The sequence below is a fragment of the Gallus gallus genome, chromosome 11 (genome assembly GCF_016699485.2).
Source record: "Gallus gallus isolate bGalGal1 chromosome 11, bGalGal1.mat.broiler.GRCg7b, whole genome shotgun sequence".
Classification (NCBI taxonomy): Eukaryota; Metazoa; Chordata; class Aves; order Galliformes; family Phasianidae; genus Gallus; species Gallus gallus.
In genome coordinates this window covers 18131673-18152401 of record NC_052542.1, presented here as the reverse complement: position 1 = coordinate 18152401, position 20729 = coordinate 18131673, and the positions used below count along the sequence as shown (strand labels likewise).

The window sequence follows — 20729 nt, the reverse complement described above, 5'->3', positions numbered from 1 at the left end:
CGAGAGCTGAGGCCAGCCTGCAGGTTGCATGCAGACCATCTGTGGATCGTGGCTGCTCCACAGTACCTCCCAGAGATGTTTGCTTATCCTGTTGCGCCCGAAGGCTTCCTGTGATGATTTCATTCCACTGCTTCTCTTGGAAGCTGCTCCCACTCAGTACTGAAAGGCCGCTTTCTTCCTCCTCTCCTTGCTTTGTAGTAACCTCTTCTCTGTTTGCACAAGTGTGCAGTCTGTGCCATTCTTACTATTTGCTTTTGTGCCCGGTGTCATCTCTTTTCACTTGCTGTTATTCTCATGAGGACTGCCACCTGCCCTTCTTTGCTTAATTGCTGTCTGAAGATACGTCAAGGACAACGTGTTTGGAGCAGCCCACGTTGTGATTCCAGCGTTTCTGTGTCTCACTGAACGTTTTGGAGTACTTCTAAAAATATCACTCACGTCAAACAGCTCTTGACTGCAGGAGTAGTGCCATACGTTTATGATGTGTGCTGCCCCTATTCTCATAGCTCACAGTGAGCAAGCAGTGGCTCGGGTTTGTCCAAGTCTTGCAGTTGTCATTAGTTGGAATCTGGTCATTTCACTGCTTTCTACCAGAATTAGAAATACAATGATGCTGCTTTTAATATCTGAACAGCCTTGGTTGGTTACCTAACTGAGGATTCTACCAGCAGTCACCTGCTGTGTAACTAATGGCATGGGAAGCTTTTTTGCGTTGTGTATTCCTTCGGATTTATTCTTTTATTTCTCTCTGATTCTTTATAGATACTATGAAGATTTCAAAATCGATCTGAGGACGGGTGAAGCCAACCTGACTCAGATCTACCTACAGGTACTGTTTATTTTAGCGCTGCTTTCTAACACGCATTATGGCTTTATGGTTCTTCTTTATTTTGAAGAGACCTCGATGACAGAGGGTGATTCTGTTACATTCATTTTATTGTTGTTTACAGGAAGCTCTCGATTTCATTAGCAAGCAGCAGGCCAGCCAGCAGCCGTTCTTTTTATACTGGGCAATCGATGCTACTCATGCTCCTGTTTATGCTTCCAAACATTTCCTGGGCACTAGTCAGAGAGGACGGTGAGTCTTATTTTTGTGTGTTCTTTTTTTTTATTTTTATTTTTAATTAATACCTCATGCTGGGGAAATGTAAAGCCTCAGTGACATTCATTATATCATAGAATCATAATCATAGAATAGCCTGGGTTGAAAAGAACCACAATGCTCATCTACTTCAAACCCCCCTGCTATGTGCAGGGTCGCCAACCAGCAGACCAGGCTGCCCAGAGCCACATCCAGCCTGGCCTTGAATGCCTGCAGGGATGGGGCACCCACAGCCTCCTTGGGCAACCTGTTCAGTGCGTCACCACCTTCTGTGTGCTTATATCCAAGTACATAGGTGGTTACTGAGAAGTATATGTGCTGAAGTACATGAGCACATGTTAGTTAGTGAAGACTTTGCTTGGGTTGTTCTTTAATATTTTTGCTATAATCGTAAATGGAGATCACACTATAAAAATGGGGGTGGGAAGCCTAAGCTCCTTTGCCAGTTGTGTAAGTAATGAAGTGCTGTATGTGGCATTATGATTTCTGGAAGGCTTTTGTATGATTAGTGTCTGTTTTAAAGGCTTATAAATCAGAACAAGTAGAGAAAAGCATGCTTGGAAAATACAGTTTACAGGAGGCAAGAATAGCTCTGCAGCCATGATGAACCTTGCTTCTCAGGATGCAATTTCAAACTAATATCCATAAGCAAAATGGAGTTATTAGCTTTAGGACTATGGCAAGGGGATATTGCTTGTGTCTGAGAACCTCAATAGTAAATGTTTATCAGTTCTCGTCTCCGTCCGGGAGTGGCTCAGAGCTGAGCAAATTCTGACTCCTAATATCCAAGAGAAGCTGCTCTGGGCAGGTATGAGGCACAGGCTTTGCAGTGATACTGATAAAACTCTTATTGCAGTACCTGCTGCACAAGGGAAGTGTTTCTTTTCACAGAACACGTTTAAACTGTGCTCGCTAAAAGCATTGTGGCTTTTTTCAGTATATTATGCTGCATGAGTCTTCTCCTCTTTTGCTGCCTTTAATGTTTTGCATCTATTTTTGCTTCAGATATGGGGATGCTGTGCGAGAAATTGATGATAGCGTTGGAAAAATCCTAAAACATCTTCAGAAGCTGGGGATCAGTGAGAACACTTTTGTGTTTTTCACCTCTGATAATGGGGCTGCTCTCATTTCAGCTCCTAAACAAGGTGAGCCTCAAATTAACAAAGCTGGACTGGGGTCATGAACATAAGGCTTATATCTCCATGTCTGAGGGGGAAGAGAGATTTGTACCTGGGAGTTTCCTTTATCCTCTGTGCAATTTGTTGGAGCCTCACAGTTCATAGCATTCACATTCAGAGTGAGTTCTGCTCACGTTCCTTCCTTCTGGGGTCTGTTGGAGGAGGTATCCTTGGCTAGGTGGAATTTTTGCTGAACCCAGTGTAGTTGGTCACCTGTATACATCTCCACTTTGCACTGAAAGAGGTTGAGTATTTTTTAATTTATTTAGGCCCAAGCACAATAACTTATCAGGGTTTGTATTCTCCATCTGCCAAATGTTTGTTTGTGCATCTAAGTAATTGCAGAGTTCAGGAGCCCCTTCTTCTTTAACTCTCTCGAAAAATATCAGGAAGAAAAACTATTTTTGTTTTCCTTTGTTTAAATGATTGTTTCTCCCAGAGTCATTGCAAATTGATTTTATAACCCACTCTCTTCTATTTGGAGGCAAACTGTCTCGTGGTTATTTGACCACAGAGCAGGGAGTATCCTGAGCTCTGATGTCAGCTGAGCCGCTGTGTTTGACTTTGTGTGACCTGGAATCAGCCTGTTTGTTCTTCAGTAAGCTCTGCTGCAAGGCTGGGTTAAAAACCCAGGCATTCCTGCAAATCACTTGCTATCTCCGAGAGAGAACATTCAGGGAATGCATGATTACCTTTTTTGTCCTCATATTGCATCTAATACTGCTCCGGTACTGTAAAAGGTTATGAGGAGAACACTCTTTCTTGTGAATGTGTTAGATTTGTTTAAGTTGCAAACAGCAGTTAACATCCCCAAAGGGAAAGAAAATGCCTCAAAGTCTTTTTCCGTGTTTTCTATTCTTTGTTCAGTAGATTGCAAGTAGTGCTTTGCTGTCTGTTTCTCCCTGTACTGAAAAGATGCTCCTAAAATTAATCATGAAGGGATTAAAAACAAACAAACAAACCACCAACAAAATCAACTCTGGACATATTATTTGAAGAAGGATCCATGGAATGGAAATTTGTTTAAAAGTAGCCTACAAATTTCCTAGTTTACAATGTTCCTTTGTTGTATGATATTGGCATGTTGGGGGGTTTGTGACTTTGTTTCTTTCTCTAGGAGGAAGCAATGGTCCTTTTCTCTGTGGCAAGCAAACCACCTTTGAAGGTGGCATGAGAGAGCCAGCTATTGCTTGGTGGCCTGGACATATACCTGCAGGAAGCGTGAGTATCTCTTAGCAGCTCTGGTCAGTTCTGAGTGGACTGCAGTGAGTGGAATGGGCTTTGGATCAGACTTCTAGCATTTCAGTCCTGACACTTGTCTAAAAAAGGAGCTGGTGGCTGCCTCTACAGTGCCATTCCTGTTCATTATTGCAAATTTGCAACTGCTGTGGCTGTGATCAGCACTTCTGGGAAGCACCATTTGTTCTGTCCTTTTTGTCTTCATAGTTTAAACCCTTTACTCTTTAGGACCACAGTAATTTTAGTGGGTTACGTATTTGAACAAACTGAAGTATAAACACACGCTAGTACATCCCAGTCTAGAGCATGAGTGTGTTGCCTACGCACACCCTCTGCACTTCAAAGTATCAAGTGATTTGACCCTCGCTGCTCCTGCTTTGGTGTGTGATGAAAGTTCCACTCAGGGAGGTCTAGATACCAGAATATTGCTCCTATCTGCCTGTACACAAATTCAGATACCATCACTTCAAAATAATCCTCCGGTGACACTGCCAGCCTCTCTTGTCCCAGTTCTCATTAAAGAAAGATGCAATCAATTCTTCTGCAGGCAGGGTTCTGAGTAAATAATACAGATTCCCTCCCCTTTGTGAGCATCTCTCATCCCTGAAGAAAGTGATACTTCATTAACTGGGCACTGAGCTTAAAACTGCAAACTATTCATAAATAAAACATTTATTTTTCGAAGTTGCATTCCTTTTGAGTGGCTTAATTGAGTCAGGATAATGATAATTTACTGTTTACATTTAGGAGGATGCCATCAGATAGCTTAGATCCGCAGCTGAGGGCAGAAGGGTGGTTTGGTTTCATCATTTTCAAGGAATTCACAGAACCTACTTGGGATGTTTTATTATTATTTTTTTAATTTGAAATGAAAACAGTCTTTTGGTTGAAATTTAAACATTTCCATAAAGTCTTTACAAGCCAAGTACAACAGCCTGGGGTTTAGCATAGGAGAACATGAGACCGAAGCCGACTGTTTTGTTTTCCGTGTCCAAACTGAATAATGTGCTAAAAGTAAACATGCATTATAAATGGGAACAAGTAAATACCAAATTTAAGAATTCTTTCCATTGTAGTAACTCCAACGATAATTAGGAACACAAGCAAAGAAATCTGGAGGCCTGTTCATTTTGTGAGCATATCGTGCTGGTACCACACTCGCAGTGGTGGTACTGTGTATGGAGGGTAGCTTCCTGCGGTAAGGAGCAGTCTCAGTAGCCTGGTGTGATGCGTGGCTTCCTGCCTGAGGTTACAGCTGAAGCTGTGTGGATTTCTGTGAGCAGACGTTTCAGTGCAGAGTTAATGTGTCTGCACACGCGGGTGGACCGGCTGATGTTGTACTGTGATGTGCACATGCATGCTCAGCAAGCTGGAGGGTGTGCTTAAGGTGTGTTGGGCAGGTGCGTGCCCAAGAACCCCCTCCTGCACCACTGCTGGTATCATCCTTGGCACTTAAGCACGTGCTTAAATCCAAATTCTCCTTATGCTGGGCTCCAGTCTGGGGCTGTCGGCCAGATGCCTATGCTTGCAGGTGTTATGCTTCACTTGGGCACCCTGCGAAGCCTGTTCTGAACAGTGTGCTCAGAACGTGTGGCTTTGCTTTGAGCTGAACCCCAATATGATGCTGCTACCAATAAGTAAGTATGTGACAGCTACTTACATGTCTTTTCTGCTTGCATCCTTGCCATCGAGGCTCCAGCAGTGATACCCACAGGAGCACTAATGGCAGGTGAGAGGTTTGGCATTGCTTCCGTGAAATACGGCTTACTCTGTGCAAGCATGTCGAGTGCCTGTAGTTCCTGCTTCGTAATGGCCTCTTTGGACATAGCAAGTGAAGAGACATGTGTTTACTAGTATGCTTTTGGCTTCTTTTCGATATCTTACAGAGACTGTAGCTTCAACATCATCTTGACTGTGAGTCTTGTGTAGCCTTGCGTAGTCAGTGTAAAACATGGAAAGACTGCTTCCAAGCGTCTCACTGCACTCTCTTTTGGGATGAGTTGAAGGAAGCAAAGGCTTGGGTGCCCCGAACCAGGGTGAAGGCAGAGGGATTCCCAGGAGAGCCAAAGGGCCTGCTCCTCTGTCCTGTGCTGGGATTGCTCTGTTCCAGCCACGGAGGTTTTGCAGAGCAGGCGTTGGGCCAGCAGCCATCTCACTTGGCACAGCTGCAGCCAGCAAAAGCAGACGTGTGCCTTTGGCCTGTGCAATCCAGCTATTGGCTGGAGGGCTCATCCTGCTGATGGACTCTGGCAGTCTCTTCATCATCTTATTGATATCTATGTTTTGCTCGGTTTCTCTTAAAGGGCGCAGCTTGTTTAAATGAAGGAGCACCTTCTTCCATGAGCAAAAGAAGCGAGGTGACAGGATTGCTGGCACTTGACAGGACATCGATAGAGGTTGGGGTAATTGGCACGGTTGGCTGATTGGCAGTTATTTTGGGGAGAGGGGCGCCTTGGGAGTCTGCGTTGCTCTTGGCATCAACATTCAGTAATTCAGGTCCCCCGTCAGGAATATTTATTCGCAGGCAAACAGCTTTTCTGCAGTTCCTTCCTCAGCGATGCTTTCCAGGTGAATTCACAACAAATCAGCAGTTCAGCATTTCCCCCATCACATCTGCCTTCTGGAAGGATCCAGCTGGACAAAAAAAAAAAAAGAAAGAAAAAGAAGCATATTCTGTTGGTATTTGAATCCTCCTCTCTTCCCTCGCCCTCCTCCCCTTCCTCTCTCGTGCCTGCTTCCTGAAGGAGAAAAGAACATATCAACCCAAAGACAGCATTGCAACCTTTTCTTCGCTATCTCCCATGGGGCGCAAATTGAAATTGAATTAGACAGGGATATCAGGTCTGCTCGCTGTGATAACTGTAAAAGGATTTTATTTAAAAACACCCTGACATTTGTTCACCCAGTTTCAAATATTTAGCTTTCCTCCTTTCCATTCCTGGCGGGGGCGACTTTATTAATTGTCGCCTTTGATTCAGAGTTAAAGCTTGAAAGCACTGATAACAGCAGTGGTGACTATTTCTTCTAGCGACGTGGCCCACAGCAAAAGGATTTCATTTTCTTAAAGACGTTCTGTGTATACTGAGAGTTTATTAAAAAGAAGGGGGAGGCAGAAGGGGGGAGAAATCCGTTCTTACGTGCGTAATACCGGCTGTTCCTCGCTGATAGGAGCAATATCTGATCTCACTCTTTCTTATATATTATTTATTTTCTCTGGGCTGTTGCCCTCTCTGGATTTTTCTTTTTCACTGGAATGAAAGAGCACTGTTGACAGGAGAAAATGGTAATTTTTTTTTTTATTATTTTTCTCTGAAAATACTTCAAAGTTTTGTATAAATATTAACCTTTTTTTCCCCCCCGTTCAGCAGCGCGGTGCTGCAGAGCACAGATAAATCCAAGTGGCTGTGGCACGGGCATTTAATTTCCTTAAGAAGTTTTCTCTGCTTCATGGAAAAATGTGGTCTGAGACCAGAAACGTAATTGGATGATTAAAGAGAGTCATCTACATCTGGTTATGGTTAATAAGGAGCGGGTACAAGGAGGCTGTGGTGGCCCCACAGGGTTGTCACAATGCGATGTATAAATTAGGTGATATTAGAGGCACGAGGCTCAGGTCAGCAGCTGCCTCTTGCTGCTTGTTATCAAAAGATTGAGGCAAGGGGATGGAGTGACAAGAAGAAAAGTGACTTTTGGATTTGCTGTAGAATTGCAAGGCCTCGTTACAAAAAGCCTCGGACACCGTTCTGCCCGCCTGGCAGGGCAGGAGGGGGGAGCAGGCGTGTGCCACATCTGCTCTGATTGGACTCTGGGCTCTGCACGTGCTGTTCTGCTGACCCCACAGCTCTCTTAAGGCTTGCTCAAGGTAAATTAGCCGGCAGATGAGCCTACAAGGGACTGAGCATCTCTGTTGAGATGCTGAGCTTTTGTAATCCCCTTTGACCTCGGGGAGAGAAGCTTTCCCAGCATCAGTGGCTCGTGAACCTGTCCAGCTCTGGAAGGAGCAAGCAGATGCTTTTGGAGTTGTTGTTGTTTTTTCTACATGCTGTTTTTTAGTATCTCAATATTTCCTGCACGCACATGTAAGACCAGAGAGGAGCCTCAGTGAGGGGGACAGCCCTGGGAGCATCCCAGTGTCCATGAGTAAGGCTTCACAACTAATGCCCAAGGCCTTCCCCAAGACCTGTTGATTGCACCGCCTTCCTGGGCCAGGGTTTCTGTGCTCAGGGCTTCCTCTTGAGCACAGAGCTTTGCACCCTGTTTGCTTCATAAGAGTTGTGAGAAAGCATTCTTACATCCAGCATTCATATTACGTGTTCCTGCCAACACCTTTTGATGAATGAAAGCCATTACAGTTTGAAATTGCTGTAATCAAGTAATGCGATATTGTAATGTTAAACTTGTAATCAGTCCTCTGCATGTTGCTTTCTCAATTCTTTTGGTGTGTTTTTAACTTGCTAATTCTTCCTTTAAGCGTTCAGTTTTTTCAGCTCAGCTTCTTAATGAGAGCCCCAGTATCCCAGGAGAAATAGCATTTTCCCTTCATTTTTTTTCTCCTTGGGAGCAAGGGAACCAAAATCTTGCAAATATTCCTTTACCATGTTATCATTTGTCATCTTTTTTAATAATTAGCATGGCCCTCCAGGCCGGGGGGTCTGTTTGGGACAAGAAGGAGGATTCTGAGATACAAAGACTTTGACAGTGACGGCACTGTGATGTTCACACTGACATCAGCAAGCTGCTGGTAGGACGTGGGTTTTGGTCACAGCGTGCTTCTGAAGGTACCACTGTGAGCTTGTATCAGATGGCAAGAAGGGCTCTGTTCACATCGCATCTTGTGCTGGTGCATCACGGTGCAAAGCATGCTTGCTCTTGGTTTGAATCTGCCTGCTTCAGTGCAGTGTGCTGCTGGCTAATTATACATCCCGCAGCAGCTAACTGTAGCTAACCCGAGGAGGATGGGAGCAGAGCTTCAGAAGGGAGCAGTCAGCAGAGAACGTTAGGCTTTTAGAATAAGACAGAGAGATAAGTATGGCTTCCAATTAAAGAAGAAAAAAAAAAGAACAACAGCGAACACAAACAGAAAAATGCTTTGCGAATCTCCGTTGGAACCAAACCCAGATGTTTTTCTCCCTTATTAAAATATATACTAAAAATACCACAACTTTACAGTTCTTGAATTGTTGGAAATGGTTTGCAGATGAAGTCATCAGGCTCTTTTTGTTGTTATCCATCCATCCCTGTGCTTTCTGAGGATATTCTGGAATACGGAGATGACCTGGGGAGGGGACAAATCAAGGACTTCTTTTTCTTTCTTGTTTTAAGTGCTGATTTTTCAATCCACAAATGACTCAGAATTTGTTAAATGAGGTTGAACTGTACAAAAAAAAGAATACATTCCTTAGAGTTGGATACATGGAGAGGAGTGAGAAGGAAAAGAGAGGAAAATGGAAGTGGAGAAGCATCGATCACCTCCTTTATTATTCTAACGTGAGGTTTGCTGGTGGCTGCAGCACTGTAAAGGGAGATGCTCTTAAAAGAGAGGCTCAGGAGGCAGTCCTTTTGCTTTGGGATAAGCCAGCCTCCTCCTGCATGGCTTTTACTGAAGGTCTTTCTGCTAAAGCGTCTCTGTTGATGTTTCAGGTCAGTCGTCAGCTGGGCAGCGTGATGGATCTCTTCACCACCAGCCTCTCCCTGGTGGGTCTGCAGCCTCCGAGTGACAGACAGATTGACGGCATCGACCTTTTACCTGCCATCTTGCAGGGCAAGCTAATTGACAGGTTAGTTATGAGCCCGGAGCTCCGATCCTTGCCTCCGAACTGAAGTGGTGCCAAGCTTTGCCTTATTATTTTTTTTTTTAAATCAAGTTTACAGGAATATTGTATAAGCTGGATGGATGCGTCTATGCTCCTAGCCGATGAAGTGAGGTAGCACCAGAGCTTCACCCTCTGCTGTATTAATCCTCTGCTGGAGCAGGCAGAGGTGAGGTTTCCTGACACACGACATATTGCTGTACGGTGGAGTCTGGGGACAAATGCAAACGTCAGGGGGTTAGCAGGGATCCTTGGAACGGCATATGGCAACAAGGGAGATAAAAGCCTGTGAACTGCAGCCTGGGTAGGGGAAAATACATTATTTATTACTGGAAAAAACATCCAGGAGTAGATTGGCTCTTTGCAGAATATAGTTCTGGCTTGAGAGAGGCTGGAATTAAAGGCTGGGCTGCTGCACGTGAGCCAGAAGCCCACCTCTTCCCAAGGTCCTGTTTCTTCAGGTGCTTTTATAAAGGCACGTTGGAATTGAAGAGCTGGGATCCTTACGGGCGTGCAGGAGTACCGTTTGGGTGCAGATTTGACAGCAAACATCCTTGGCTGTCACTGGGAGTCCTGGAGGTCAAGAGAGAGATTTTTGATGAGATTTGGATAATTTGGCAGCCTGGGAAATCCTGAGTACAAACCTATTCTTTGTCAGTGAGACAGCAAGGAAACATACACATGCAAAACATACCCGAATTCTTTTCTGTGCTGGATGTGAGCCTTTGTTCCACAAATTGTTGCTTATGTGCCTGTTAAAGCGAGAAGTATGTGTGCAGCATTACCTGAGAGCTCATGTGCTGGCTGACATGAGGTGCTGCAGGTCCTGCAAACACAGCCTGCTACTTTTGTAGAGCGTTCTTATGTCGCCAAAGGAAAAAGGAAACATCAGCCACCCATCTCTTATAACAGTGCCACTCGTGTTGCAATAATAATTACTCAAGGTCTTGTGATGACTTTTTTTTTCTTACTGATATATTTTTTTTCTGTTTTTTTTTCCACCCCAAACCTGACTGGGCCATCACAGTTCCCATTGCCCCAAGACGTTTCAAAGGGATGCAGTTGCAGGGTTCTTTTAAGTTTATAAAGGAAAAAAGTGAACAGGAAAGAAAGGAATTGGTGACAGCAGAATTTTCAGTATAAGCTGAAAGCCTTTTTCAAGGGTGGAAATGTTTGTTGTTGGGTTTTTTTAATGCAAAACCTAACCTCTGTGCCTTCAGTCAGAGGGTCACATCACAGCTTGTCGAGTAATCTGTGTTTATGGCAAGGGAAAGGGAGACTGGCACGTTTCAAGTGTGGCATGTTTGTTTGGGCTGTTTTATTTTGTTAACGAAACTGGTTTAGATCAAGTCCTGCCTTTTGGCAGGCTTCTCGGGCTGCCTTTGTTTCGCAGGCACTTCAGGTGTTAGGATGCAGGACCAGGCACTGCTGGCAGCAGCGTTTCCCCTTTGTTCACGAGCTGTTCCTAATGACAAAGGACAAAGGCTCATTGTTTGTGCAAGGAACCTGCAGAGAAGGCTGCGGTTAAAAATAGAGGAGATCTAAGGCCACTCCTGTCATTCGGATGCAGAGATTTTAATCTTATCTCATATTTAGGGACTGTGTTTTTTCCAGGTAGCATCGCCAGAGTGAGTAGCCTTTGCCTAGTGGTATCTGAGTCAAAGACAAAGGATGCTCGTACCCTTCCCAATGCGATAAACAGCCCCGTGCTCTCCTCCTGCCAGCAGGCTGACACAGCCAGAGAGGGCTACATCTGATGTCCTTGTGGGACAAACTGCAGCAGCCACTGAAGCCTTTCTCCTGCAGGTTGGCCATTTCAGTAGAAATCTGTGCTGTTCCCTTAAAACATGAGAGCACATTGTGAGGGATACCAAAGGGAGCACTGCTGGGATGCCCAGGAGGAGGAAGCGTAGTGCATGTGCTTTGGGGGTGGATTGTGCCCTCAGTGAGTTACCTTTGGGGGAACTTTGGGGAGACGTTGAAGATTTCGCTGTGAGTTTAGATGACATAAAGGGCACTTCAGGGGAAAGCAAATGGGCAGGAGTTAAAAATGCAGCCTGTCTTGCTGCCAGGTATTTTTCTTCATATGGAGCTTTTCTGATATGAAATCCCCAACAGGTCAGCATCTGGTGTCCTCCCCGGCCATCCTGTGCCTCAGACAGGAACAGCACATATCTTGATGCTGCCATAAAGAGGAGTGTGAGCATCATATTCTCTGTGAATCCCCATTTCTCTCTCTCTCTCCCTGGCAGACGCTCACCACTTCTGAGACATTTGGTGTTTAAGTCGGCACGCTCTATAGGAAATAACAGGGTCTGATAGTTCAAGGATTAACAATCACTGGCAGCCAAGCTGTATAATATTTCATTCTTGCGCCATGTGAGCTCTCAACTTGATGAACACTTTAAAAAATGTTAATTGAAAACCTTGCAGTGGAGACTATTAGGAGGCAGCCTGTTTCTGACTGATAGCTGGATCGGAAGTCAGACGCCATTAAAGTGTTTGTCTCCCTTATCAGCGAGGCAGCGGCAGCAGCTGCCCAGGCTGGCGTGCTGGCATTTCTCATGCAGTTCTGCTCTCCCTTGCAGGCCCATATTCTATTATCGTGGCAATGAGATGATGGCGGTGAGAGTCGGGCTTTACAAGGCTCACTACTGGACCTGGAGCAACTCCTGGGAGGATTACAGCAAGGTAACAGCACACCGACCTGCACCTTCGTCTGGTTCCTTCTCTCTCTCCCAGTCATTCTCTTGGGGGGAAATAACCATTTAAAGAGGGGTTTTAATTGGGGAATGCCACGGAGTACTTACAAAGCAGCCTTTCATTCACAGCCTCTTAAGAGCTACCAGATCTCCAAAATCCAAGGGGACTGGTGTCACCTGCACCCCTGTGCTGAGTGAAATCAGAGGCAAGCAGAGGAAAATGAGCAAAGCCTGACTTGTTCCAAGTGGTGTTCCCTTTAAGCAGCACTTAATGCCCCTGAACATTAAGCTTCTTTCCCTGCTGAATTCTGATCTTTCACGTGTACCTTCACAAAGCTTGGAGGCTGATGCCAAATGAATGGGTCGTTTATCTCAGTATCTGGTGAAGAAGACCCAGAGTGCCCTGAACTGTGGATAGGGGACAGGGATGTGCTGCTTTGTTGGTTTGTGTGTTGGTTTTTTTCTGAAAAGGAAAGCTTTTCCGTGCAGTGGAAAGAGCAGCGGCCATCAAAAGCAGTACACTCCATATGTGTAATCTATTACCAGCACTTCTGCGAGCCCGTTTCACTCTGTAAGATGTTTTACATTTTCTTTGCCAAATAGGCACTGCTTGTGTAATTTTCTGGCTGATTTTCTCACAATTAGAGTTAAACACTGTCTTTTTTTCCTTCTCCTGTGACTTCCTTGCCCCAGACCTGGGTACTGAGCTCCGGGACGTTTCCTGAATGGCAGGTTCACACGTGTGCCTTCTGTTTATACCCTTAGACATGAACTAAACGCATTATGGCACAGCTTTCAGCAGTTCTGACAGCAGGCTGGTATTGGGGAGGGATTGTTTGTATGATTGATTTGGTTTTTTTATGTCTTTTTTCTTTTAACTTCTGGTGGGTCCTCAAGGCATCACAGGTGCAGCAATAAGTGCTGATGACATTTGTGGATGTAAAAGTGCATGGTTTCTTTCATTGGGATATCCTGGGGGTAGAAGGAAACATCAGCTCCAAGGGAATCATTCACATTCAGGGCTGTAAACATGTGTGTTTGTCTTCTGAAGGCTGTAATGCTCCAGGAGTCAAAGTTTCTGTTTTTCACAGGTTAGGAAGGAAAGTTGACTCCGAAAATGCATTGCACACTCCATGTCAACCCCAGTATTGCCCAGCTAAAAGGAGATAACGTGTTTGTCTGGGTTAGTATGTGAGTAAAGCACACATGTCACACGTGACATAATGTGGAGGATTTTCCCTGTGTGAGAGACACTGGGAGCTTCTATGTTGGTGTGTATAGCCATATGGACAGACTGGGGGGCATGCTTCTCCCATGTGTATGGGAGATAACGTCACACATGAATAATTGCTCTCCATTGTAATATATGCACATACACATACTTACATACCTTGTTTGGACATAAATAAGCGCCTGCATTGATCTGAACTTATTGGTACATGTCTGAGTATGTGTGTGGCTGTGATAATGGGGACCAGTTACTCATTTCAAACGCTCTCCTACTGTGAGAAATGGCAGTTGTGCAATTAAGGAATATTTATTCCTTTCTGAGCCGTTGTTTAACTGCTGTCTGATAAAAGTCAGCAATTATACTGTACATCAGAGAAATGATTAAAAATTCACTTGCTTTCCTGCAGCTTGTATCACATGTGGTTGATGTGGGTAAAATTGGAGCACATTAGTGGACAGACTAGCCATTAACAGCATGCAGAGGAAGCTGAGGCTGAAATTTGTTCCAATTCTCCTCGTGTCCTCAAGCCATTAATTACAAGCCTTGCAAGTTTAAAAATAGAAATAAATCAGAATGCAGAACAGTTCCGCGGTTCTGAGCCTTGTTTTGGGAACTTTGTAATCCCTCCTTCTGATACAACACCTCTTTTAGTGTCTGTTGTTCTCAGCTGTTTTGATATTGGACCGGAACTATTCGGCTGGAATCAAAAAGGCCAATTTGTCTGCTAATTTCCTTTGAAAAATGGATTTGCATACGTGTGTGTGTGGCATTGGGAGTTCTGTCTGTCTGCAGGCTTGGCGTTCGATATGTTTGATTTGCCATCCCATTAGAGCTGTAGCTAACGAGGCTGTGTCAGCTGTCTGATCTCTAGCACAGATCCTCACCTCACTGTGCATCTAACAGGAAGTTTTATCCAACTTTCCAACGTGAAATTCTTCCCGTCTCAAATGGTCCTAACTCAGACCTGGCATGACCAGACGGATCTGGTTGGCATGCCATTCGCTTGGAAGAGGCCTGGAGTTGGCCAGATGTGTCAGAATGGCAGTCTGCACAGTTCTAAAGGGTTTGTTTTGTGGGTGGTTGAGTATCTCATTGTTTTGACACACACATATTGGCACCCTTTGGCCAAACCTCCTTTTCCTTTCAAATTCCCTTGTTAACCGACAGTGTGGGAAATCACGGATACAGAAAACTTGCCCTGGTTTTAATCCATGTATTGTGCATATTTGTTTGACTTTTAGATGAGATTGTACCACTAAAGCATGCAGGAATCATATTTTCATGTTGACATTGGAAAATATGAAATTATTGCACGTCTTGGGTCTGGGCACCATCATGTCAGTTTAGGACTACCAGCCCTTCTGTGATTAACTAGAAAGAATGTGCAGTTTTGGCCTCTAACCTGCAAAGCTATGCACTTGAATGTGGTATAAGTTAGTTAACTAATAAAGTATGTATGTATAAATAAAAATCTACCGGAGGGAAGCAGCTTATGGAAAGCAAAGCCTTGGGAAGCATAACAGGCAGATGAATGCTTCTCTCCATATGGCACTTGGAGTATTTACACTGGACGGGTCCTGTACAAGCAGGACACCGGTTTCTGGTTGTCCTAGGCTCCCATGACATTAGTGTGCCCTCACTGGTCTGCTGCCTTATGGCTTGGTACTGAAATTTGTCAGCTTTCCCAGAGATGAGGTGTGTGGTTCTGTTCCTGTTGGAACTGTAAAAAAATGAGGCATGGATTGGTGGAGATCAACTGGAAGGCAAATCCGTGTAGAATGTGTGGGAGTCGCTTAATCTGCCCGAGGTCTGTGGGATATTCTCCACCACCATAGCTGTGCCCTGGCTTCCGAGCCCAGCCTTCAAACTGCACCCAGGCAGAATTCAGCAACACTGCTGGCCATTGCCAAGCCAGGGCCAGAAGGGCTCATGCTGCAGAGGAATGAGGAAGTAAGGAGAAGCCTGGGGAGCTCCCTCTCCTGTACAGCACAGGACACACAGGACTCTTCCTGGGTTGCCAAGTGCGTGCCAAATACTGCGTGAGGAGGTGATGTTTCATGCACTGCTGCTTCCTTGCTGCTGGTGTCCACAGCAGTGTTGCTGGGATCACAGCTTCCTGTTACTGCAGTGTGAACGCTCAGACTTGGCACTGTTAGCAGTTATTTTGTCCTGTTGATTGAAGGGAGAGGGACGTGTGACCTTCCTCATTTGGAAGGAGAGGCCTGGAAGAGGAGTAAAATGGCTTTTCTTAATGGATTTACCCGGGTAGCCAGCAAGTCCTTCAGGAATTGCTTCAGGTAATGCTGTGTCGAGGAGGTAGGAGAAAGGAAATCGCCATCTCTCTGCCTGCCGTGAGGTTACCCAGCAGAGAACAGTCCCTGTGCCTTCTGAGAGCAGTGATGCATGGAGGGGGAAAAAAATAAAATCAAAAATGTGGAAAAAAGCCCTTGGGTTCATTGGAGAGTGGCTGATAGCATCAACCTTTCTGCTGTCAGCTTAGTATCTTGTTAGTAGCCTTCAGTGGTTGTTCGGAGGGGCTCCTGTGTCTTTAAGTGATGGGTGGAGGTGCCTGCGAGGAGACCCTATTGTTTTAATGTGAAATGCCACCGGGGTTATTCCTGCTGCAGTCTGTCTGATTGCCCTTCTCCTCAACGCGGAGGGATCGATAAAGCCTTTTCTGCGAGGGGGATGTGAAGTCAAGTAGAACCTCACAAATAATGGCATTTGATTGTGGTCCTCTGAGCGTATGAGCTAGCCATTGATCGCTGCTGCCTGAGAGCCGATGGGGGCTGGCTGATCTGCCCATCTTTGGGGGTCCCTTCCAGACAGTTAACACATTAGAAGCAATTTTTGTTCAACAGGCCGTCGGAGCTCCGGGCTGGGAGGTTTTGTTGGGAGCTGCCGTTGCAGTGACAGCGGCCGCTTACCGGCGCCGTGGCAAACAGCAAGAAACGTGCCTGGCTTTAATTCACTGCCGACCTTTTCTCCCTCCGATGCGACCGCAGCTCCGGGTCTCGTGTGGTGGGATGAAGAGACACGACCAGCAGACAGCCCCCACGTTTGCTGCGCCGCCATTGAATTCTGCCTCTGCCTGTCAGGTCGGAGCGAGCTGGGCCAGCGCCAGGGTGACGAATTGCCAGAGGGCTCACGTTGACACAAGTGGTGATTCCATCGCTTGGCGCGCAGCCCACGCTGGCAGCCAGCTGTATTTGTCTCATGTCTATATTGACATAGCATCTGTGGTCCATTTGCTCTGGAAATTGAAGCATAAGCTGCGCAACCGATTGCCACCAGGTCTTAGGGGTGGAAAAGCCATCCAGGTGACGTGATTGCTGGCAGGAAGGGCTGAAGGATGCGCTCACCCAAAGGTTTCCCTGATGCGCAGGGAGTGCTGCGTGGCTTTTTTTGGCTAAAGAAAGAAAATGATTGCTGGGATTACTCCTCCAGCAGACAGGTGCGGAATGCTGCTGGTGTAAGAGGTCTGGTGTGGGAGCTGAGATGCTTCTGTTTGCCATCTGATGCTCTTTGATTGGTTCCCTTAGAAAGCACAGAGCTGGCGTGCTCTAGATAGGATCTTCTGGCTTGGCTTGTGCGCTTTTGTAGTTGAGAAGGAAAGATCCAAGGATTTGCTTGAACACAGGGAGTGACCTTTCTGCTTTGTTTGATCAGTGTTACTGTCAACATGCAAATTACCTTGGATTGTGTGCAGAGTGAAATAGAAGGCACGTGCTTTAACTGATCCCCTGCACATTGTCACTGCCAGTCTGCCAAAGGAAGGGCTCCAAGTAGATAACAAAGTGGTGGCTGGGGTTTTGTTATCCTGGAGGAACGGGCAGGTGTACCTCCCTACCTCTTTGCTCTTCTTCACACGATGCAACTTTACCTTTGAGCAAAGTTGCCATCCTGTTGGCAGCGTGGAGTAAATGAGGAGACCTCCTTAGTTAGTGTGGAACAAGGTGGCTTTTGCTCCAGCTGAGGATTGGGCACATCTGTACTTACAGTTAAAGCCTGCAGTGTCCTTAGGGTCTGTGGGGCATGTTGTCAGATCAGGCTTTTACAAGAAAAGGAAATAAGAGTTATTTAATGATTTCAAGTTATCTTTTAGTGACTTTCACCGACAGAAGTGCTCAAGAGAAGACTGACTCCCCTTCCTCACCAGACCTGCAGCCCTTCAGCCTGCATATGGGGCAGCAGAGCTGTTTTCCTCCTGTCCCATTGCAGGGCAGCTTCTTCTCCCCTGTCAGAGATGGGCAGAAGGACTTTGGGCACATCCCTCTGCCCCAGCTCCCAGCAACACACAAAACCAAATCCTCGTGCTTTCCAAGCAGCTAGAGGCATTGTCCAGATGCTCCAGAGCGTGGATTGCCTCATCTTTAAATACTCCTCAAATCCCAAGCAGATTTAGTTCATTCTGGTTTTGCTCCAGAAATTAAAAGCAATCTGGACGTGAGGATCCCAGACTTTCAGCTTAGTGGTGTAACTGATTTTTTTTTTTTTTCTTTCCATCCTGAGAACTGAAAATGCTTTGCGATAAGAAGCAGAATGAAGTAGAGCTTGTGGGTGATAAGCTAAATATTCTTTCCTGTCAAATGTGCAGAAGAGCAGGCCCCACCATCTGTATCTGCAGCGTATCGCTTGCTGTGGGGCTGGACGATGCCTTGATCAGGTGTGTGAGGATGGAGTGGTACCTCTTGCATTTTGCTCATTCGCTGATGAGCAGGGAGAAAAGGTTTTAAGCTGCCTCTGGTGGTTGAATATTAGCAGTCACACAGTACATAAAAATAAAAGTCTATTATATTTGCGGAGATAAGGTTGAAAGGCCTCAGAAATTTAAAGCGTGGTTTCAGCCGTGCTTTAGGAGAGTTATTTATCAGTGTCATAAAACAGTAAGTTTGATTGATTATTGTCTTCCCCAACAGACTGCTTTTGAGCAGGGCATTGACTGCTTAGATTAGAAAGGCGGATAGCTTTTGGCTAGCGGCCTCAGGCAAGGTGTCACAGCACCTTCTTTCATAGGAGGCTCTGGGGCATCCCTGAGCCTTATTCTGGAGCCTCAGCTAAAGGAAACAGAAGACAAAATGTAATCTAGAGTAATATATAAATAAATACCCAAGAGACTGAAATCTTCTTTCAAAAAGAAGCATTTGCAGCCAAAGAGTATTGTGCCAATTAGCGGACTGTTAATTAAATTGCTTGTTTGATTTGCATCCAAATTATAATTTGGGTATTATGTAGGCTTTGATGCCTTTTCATTAACTGTTCCTTTTGAGAAAAAAAAAAAAAAAAATCTATTTTTCACTCTTTTTCCGAGGCCTGTGGCATCAGAAGGTGGGAAGGTCAATCATTTTTGTATCCATTTAAAGTCCATTATTGGCCGGCCACTACAACCTATCAAGCAACTCTCTTATTTTTCCAGTCAGTGATTCAGGAATCTATAGCTCTGTGCAGATAAATGGGATTTCATGGGCTTCTAACCTTCCTGCTTTATTGAAAAGCGGAATATTAACTGCTCCACTGACCAGCTGTCCATTAAAAACACAGGATATTTTTAGAAAATTGTTTGCCAATCAAATCCTACCAACATCTGTAGAGAGCCTTTCAGTTTGTTTGGTTTTTAAGCAAATGCTACAGCTGCTTTTCCAGCTCCATTGAAATATTCCCATTTATCCTCTCTCCATGTCTCTGTCCTTGTCTCAGGTATTGTAAGGAGCGCAGCGTGTTAGCTGGAATTGTTAAAGCTGGGTTTTACAAGTCCATTTGGTGCCAGCCCTTGCTGGCCCACAGGGCTCCCTGCGTTATTTTCCGTTCAGTGAAATTAGTGCTTTACATTTTTTGCTGTTCCCAGGGCTAAATGAGTTCTGTTAGCCCACAAGGCTGCAGGCAGGCTCTGGGTTATTAGCCTGACATCTGGCTAATAACTGGCTGCAGTTCGGGAGCTGCAGCCTGGCGATGTGTGCAAGGGCAGATGCAGAGAGCTGGCTGCTCTGCGCCTGTGAGCAGACAACTGGCTCTGTCCCTCGGTGGCCATCGAGCACTTACCCACTGCTGGTGGCAAACAGAGCCCCAGTCCTTGTGCCCTTCGTTCTGTTGCTGCAGGGAGGTCCCAACTTCTCAGTCTCCAGGCATAATACAGTCCTCCCAGCACCAGGTTCCCAGGTGAGTGCTTCCATACCAGCACTCTGAGGTGCTGTAAATCAGGTCAACAAATGCACCCGTTTCTTCAGAATTAGCTTCCACTTTTACGCCAGTGCAACGCTAGTGTTGTCACCTTATTTTACCTCCTACAGATTGAAATCAGGTTTGCAGAATGAAGAGGACTCTCTGGGTTTAAGCTAACTGTGGGTTTCACAGGTATACTGGAACAAGATGCCAAAGGAAGCAGCACCAGCTGTAATTTTACGCCCTCCCCTGCTTCATGCTTGATGACCTGTTTCCTTCTCTTCACTGCAGGGCATTGATTTCTGTCCTGGGCAGAACGTCTCTGGAGTGACAACACATTTGCAGGAGGAGCACAGCACTTTGCCACTGCTCTTCCACCTGGGCAGGGACCCTGGAGAGAAGTACCCGTTAAGGTGAGCCAATTAACAAAGATGTGAAAACACTCAGCACTGCTGGTGTACATTTTACATAATTCATTTGCCTTGGTAGCTGTTTTTTTCTTTTTTTTTTACAATCTGCTTGAAAACTATCCCAGAAAGCCATCACTTGCGTGAGTAGCAAAGAAAAGGAGCAGACATTTCCAGTTGGTCAAGCTGGGTGGGTGTGCACGTGTTCATGGCTCAGCTCATCGGGCCGGTGGTTCTTGGTTTGTGTCCCAGCACTGCCAGCAGAAGGCAGAACTTTCACTTCTGGGTAGGACAGGGCTAAGTGCAGGTCAGCTGTGAAATGAAGCAGCAGCAATAGTGTGCCTGCACTGGAGCAACTCTGCTGCAATTCCCAGTGCGTTTTGGGATCTCTGGGACCTAGTGATCTTTCCGTGCTCTGCAGTGTTTTTTTCTATGCACTGGTTTGGAATCTATGAAGGCAAATGGGGCAACCCATCAGTTTCCTAGCCCAGCTGAAGGAGCTTCTCCAGAGAGTCTTTGCGAGAGGACTTTCTGCCCAATCCTTTTCCCTCCTCGGGCTTCCTGGCTGTCCGAATCCATTTTCCTATAAGCCTACTATTGTAATATTTATCTCCAGCACACACCATGCCCTGAGAGATTTCTGTAAGGATTTATGTAGCCATCAGCCAGCACAGTCCACACGTAAATCTGGCACCTCCAAACAGCTGCTGAGGTGTCCCAGCTCCCTCCTCCCTTCTGAGTGAGCTTTGTTCTCTGGCAGAACTGGATGGAGGCAGAGACACGCAGCCCCAGCCCTCACTATGGCTCTGACTTGGAGGATGTGGGAGCAAATAAAGGAAAAACTAGTGCTGTTGTGAGTGCCTGCACAGACGTGGTTTTGTGCAGCAGCTTTAACAGAGAG

The 20729-nt window shown here is 45.7% G+C and overlaps 1 protein-coding gene across 1 annotated transcript in view; it reads left to right on the top strand.

Moving 5' to 3' along the window:
- GALNS (galactosamine (N-acetyl)-6-sulfatase) overlaps positions 1-20729 on the top strand; it is a 44285-nt gene that overhangs the window by 9777 nt on the left and 13779 nt on the right. The window contains exons 6-12 of the mRNA NM_001389560.2: positions 763-829; positions 951-1078; positions 2108-2247; positions 3398-3501; positions 9160-9296; positions 11918-12020; positions 19713-19834. Coding sequence (NP_001376489.1) covers positions 763-829; positions 951-1078; positions 2108-2247; positions 3398-3501; positions 9160-9296; positions 11918-12020; positions 19713-19834 — 801 coding nt within the window. The remainder of the gene's footprint in view (positions 1-762; positions 830-950; positions 1079-2107; positions 2248-3397; positions 3502-9159; positions 9297-11917; positions 12021-19712; positions 19835-20729) is intronic.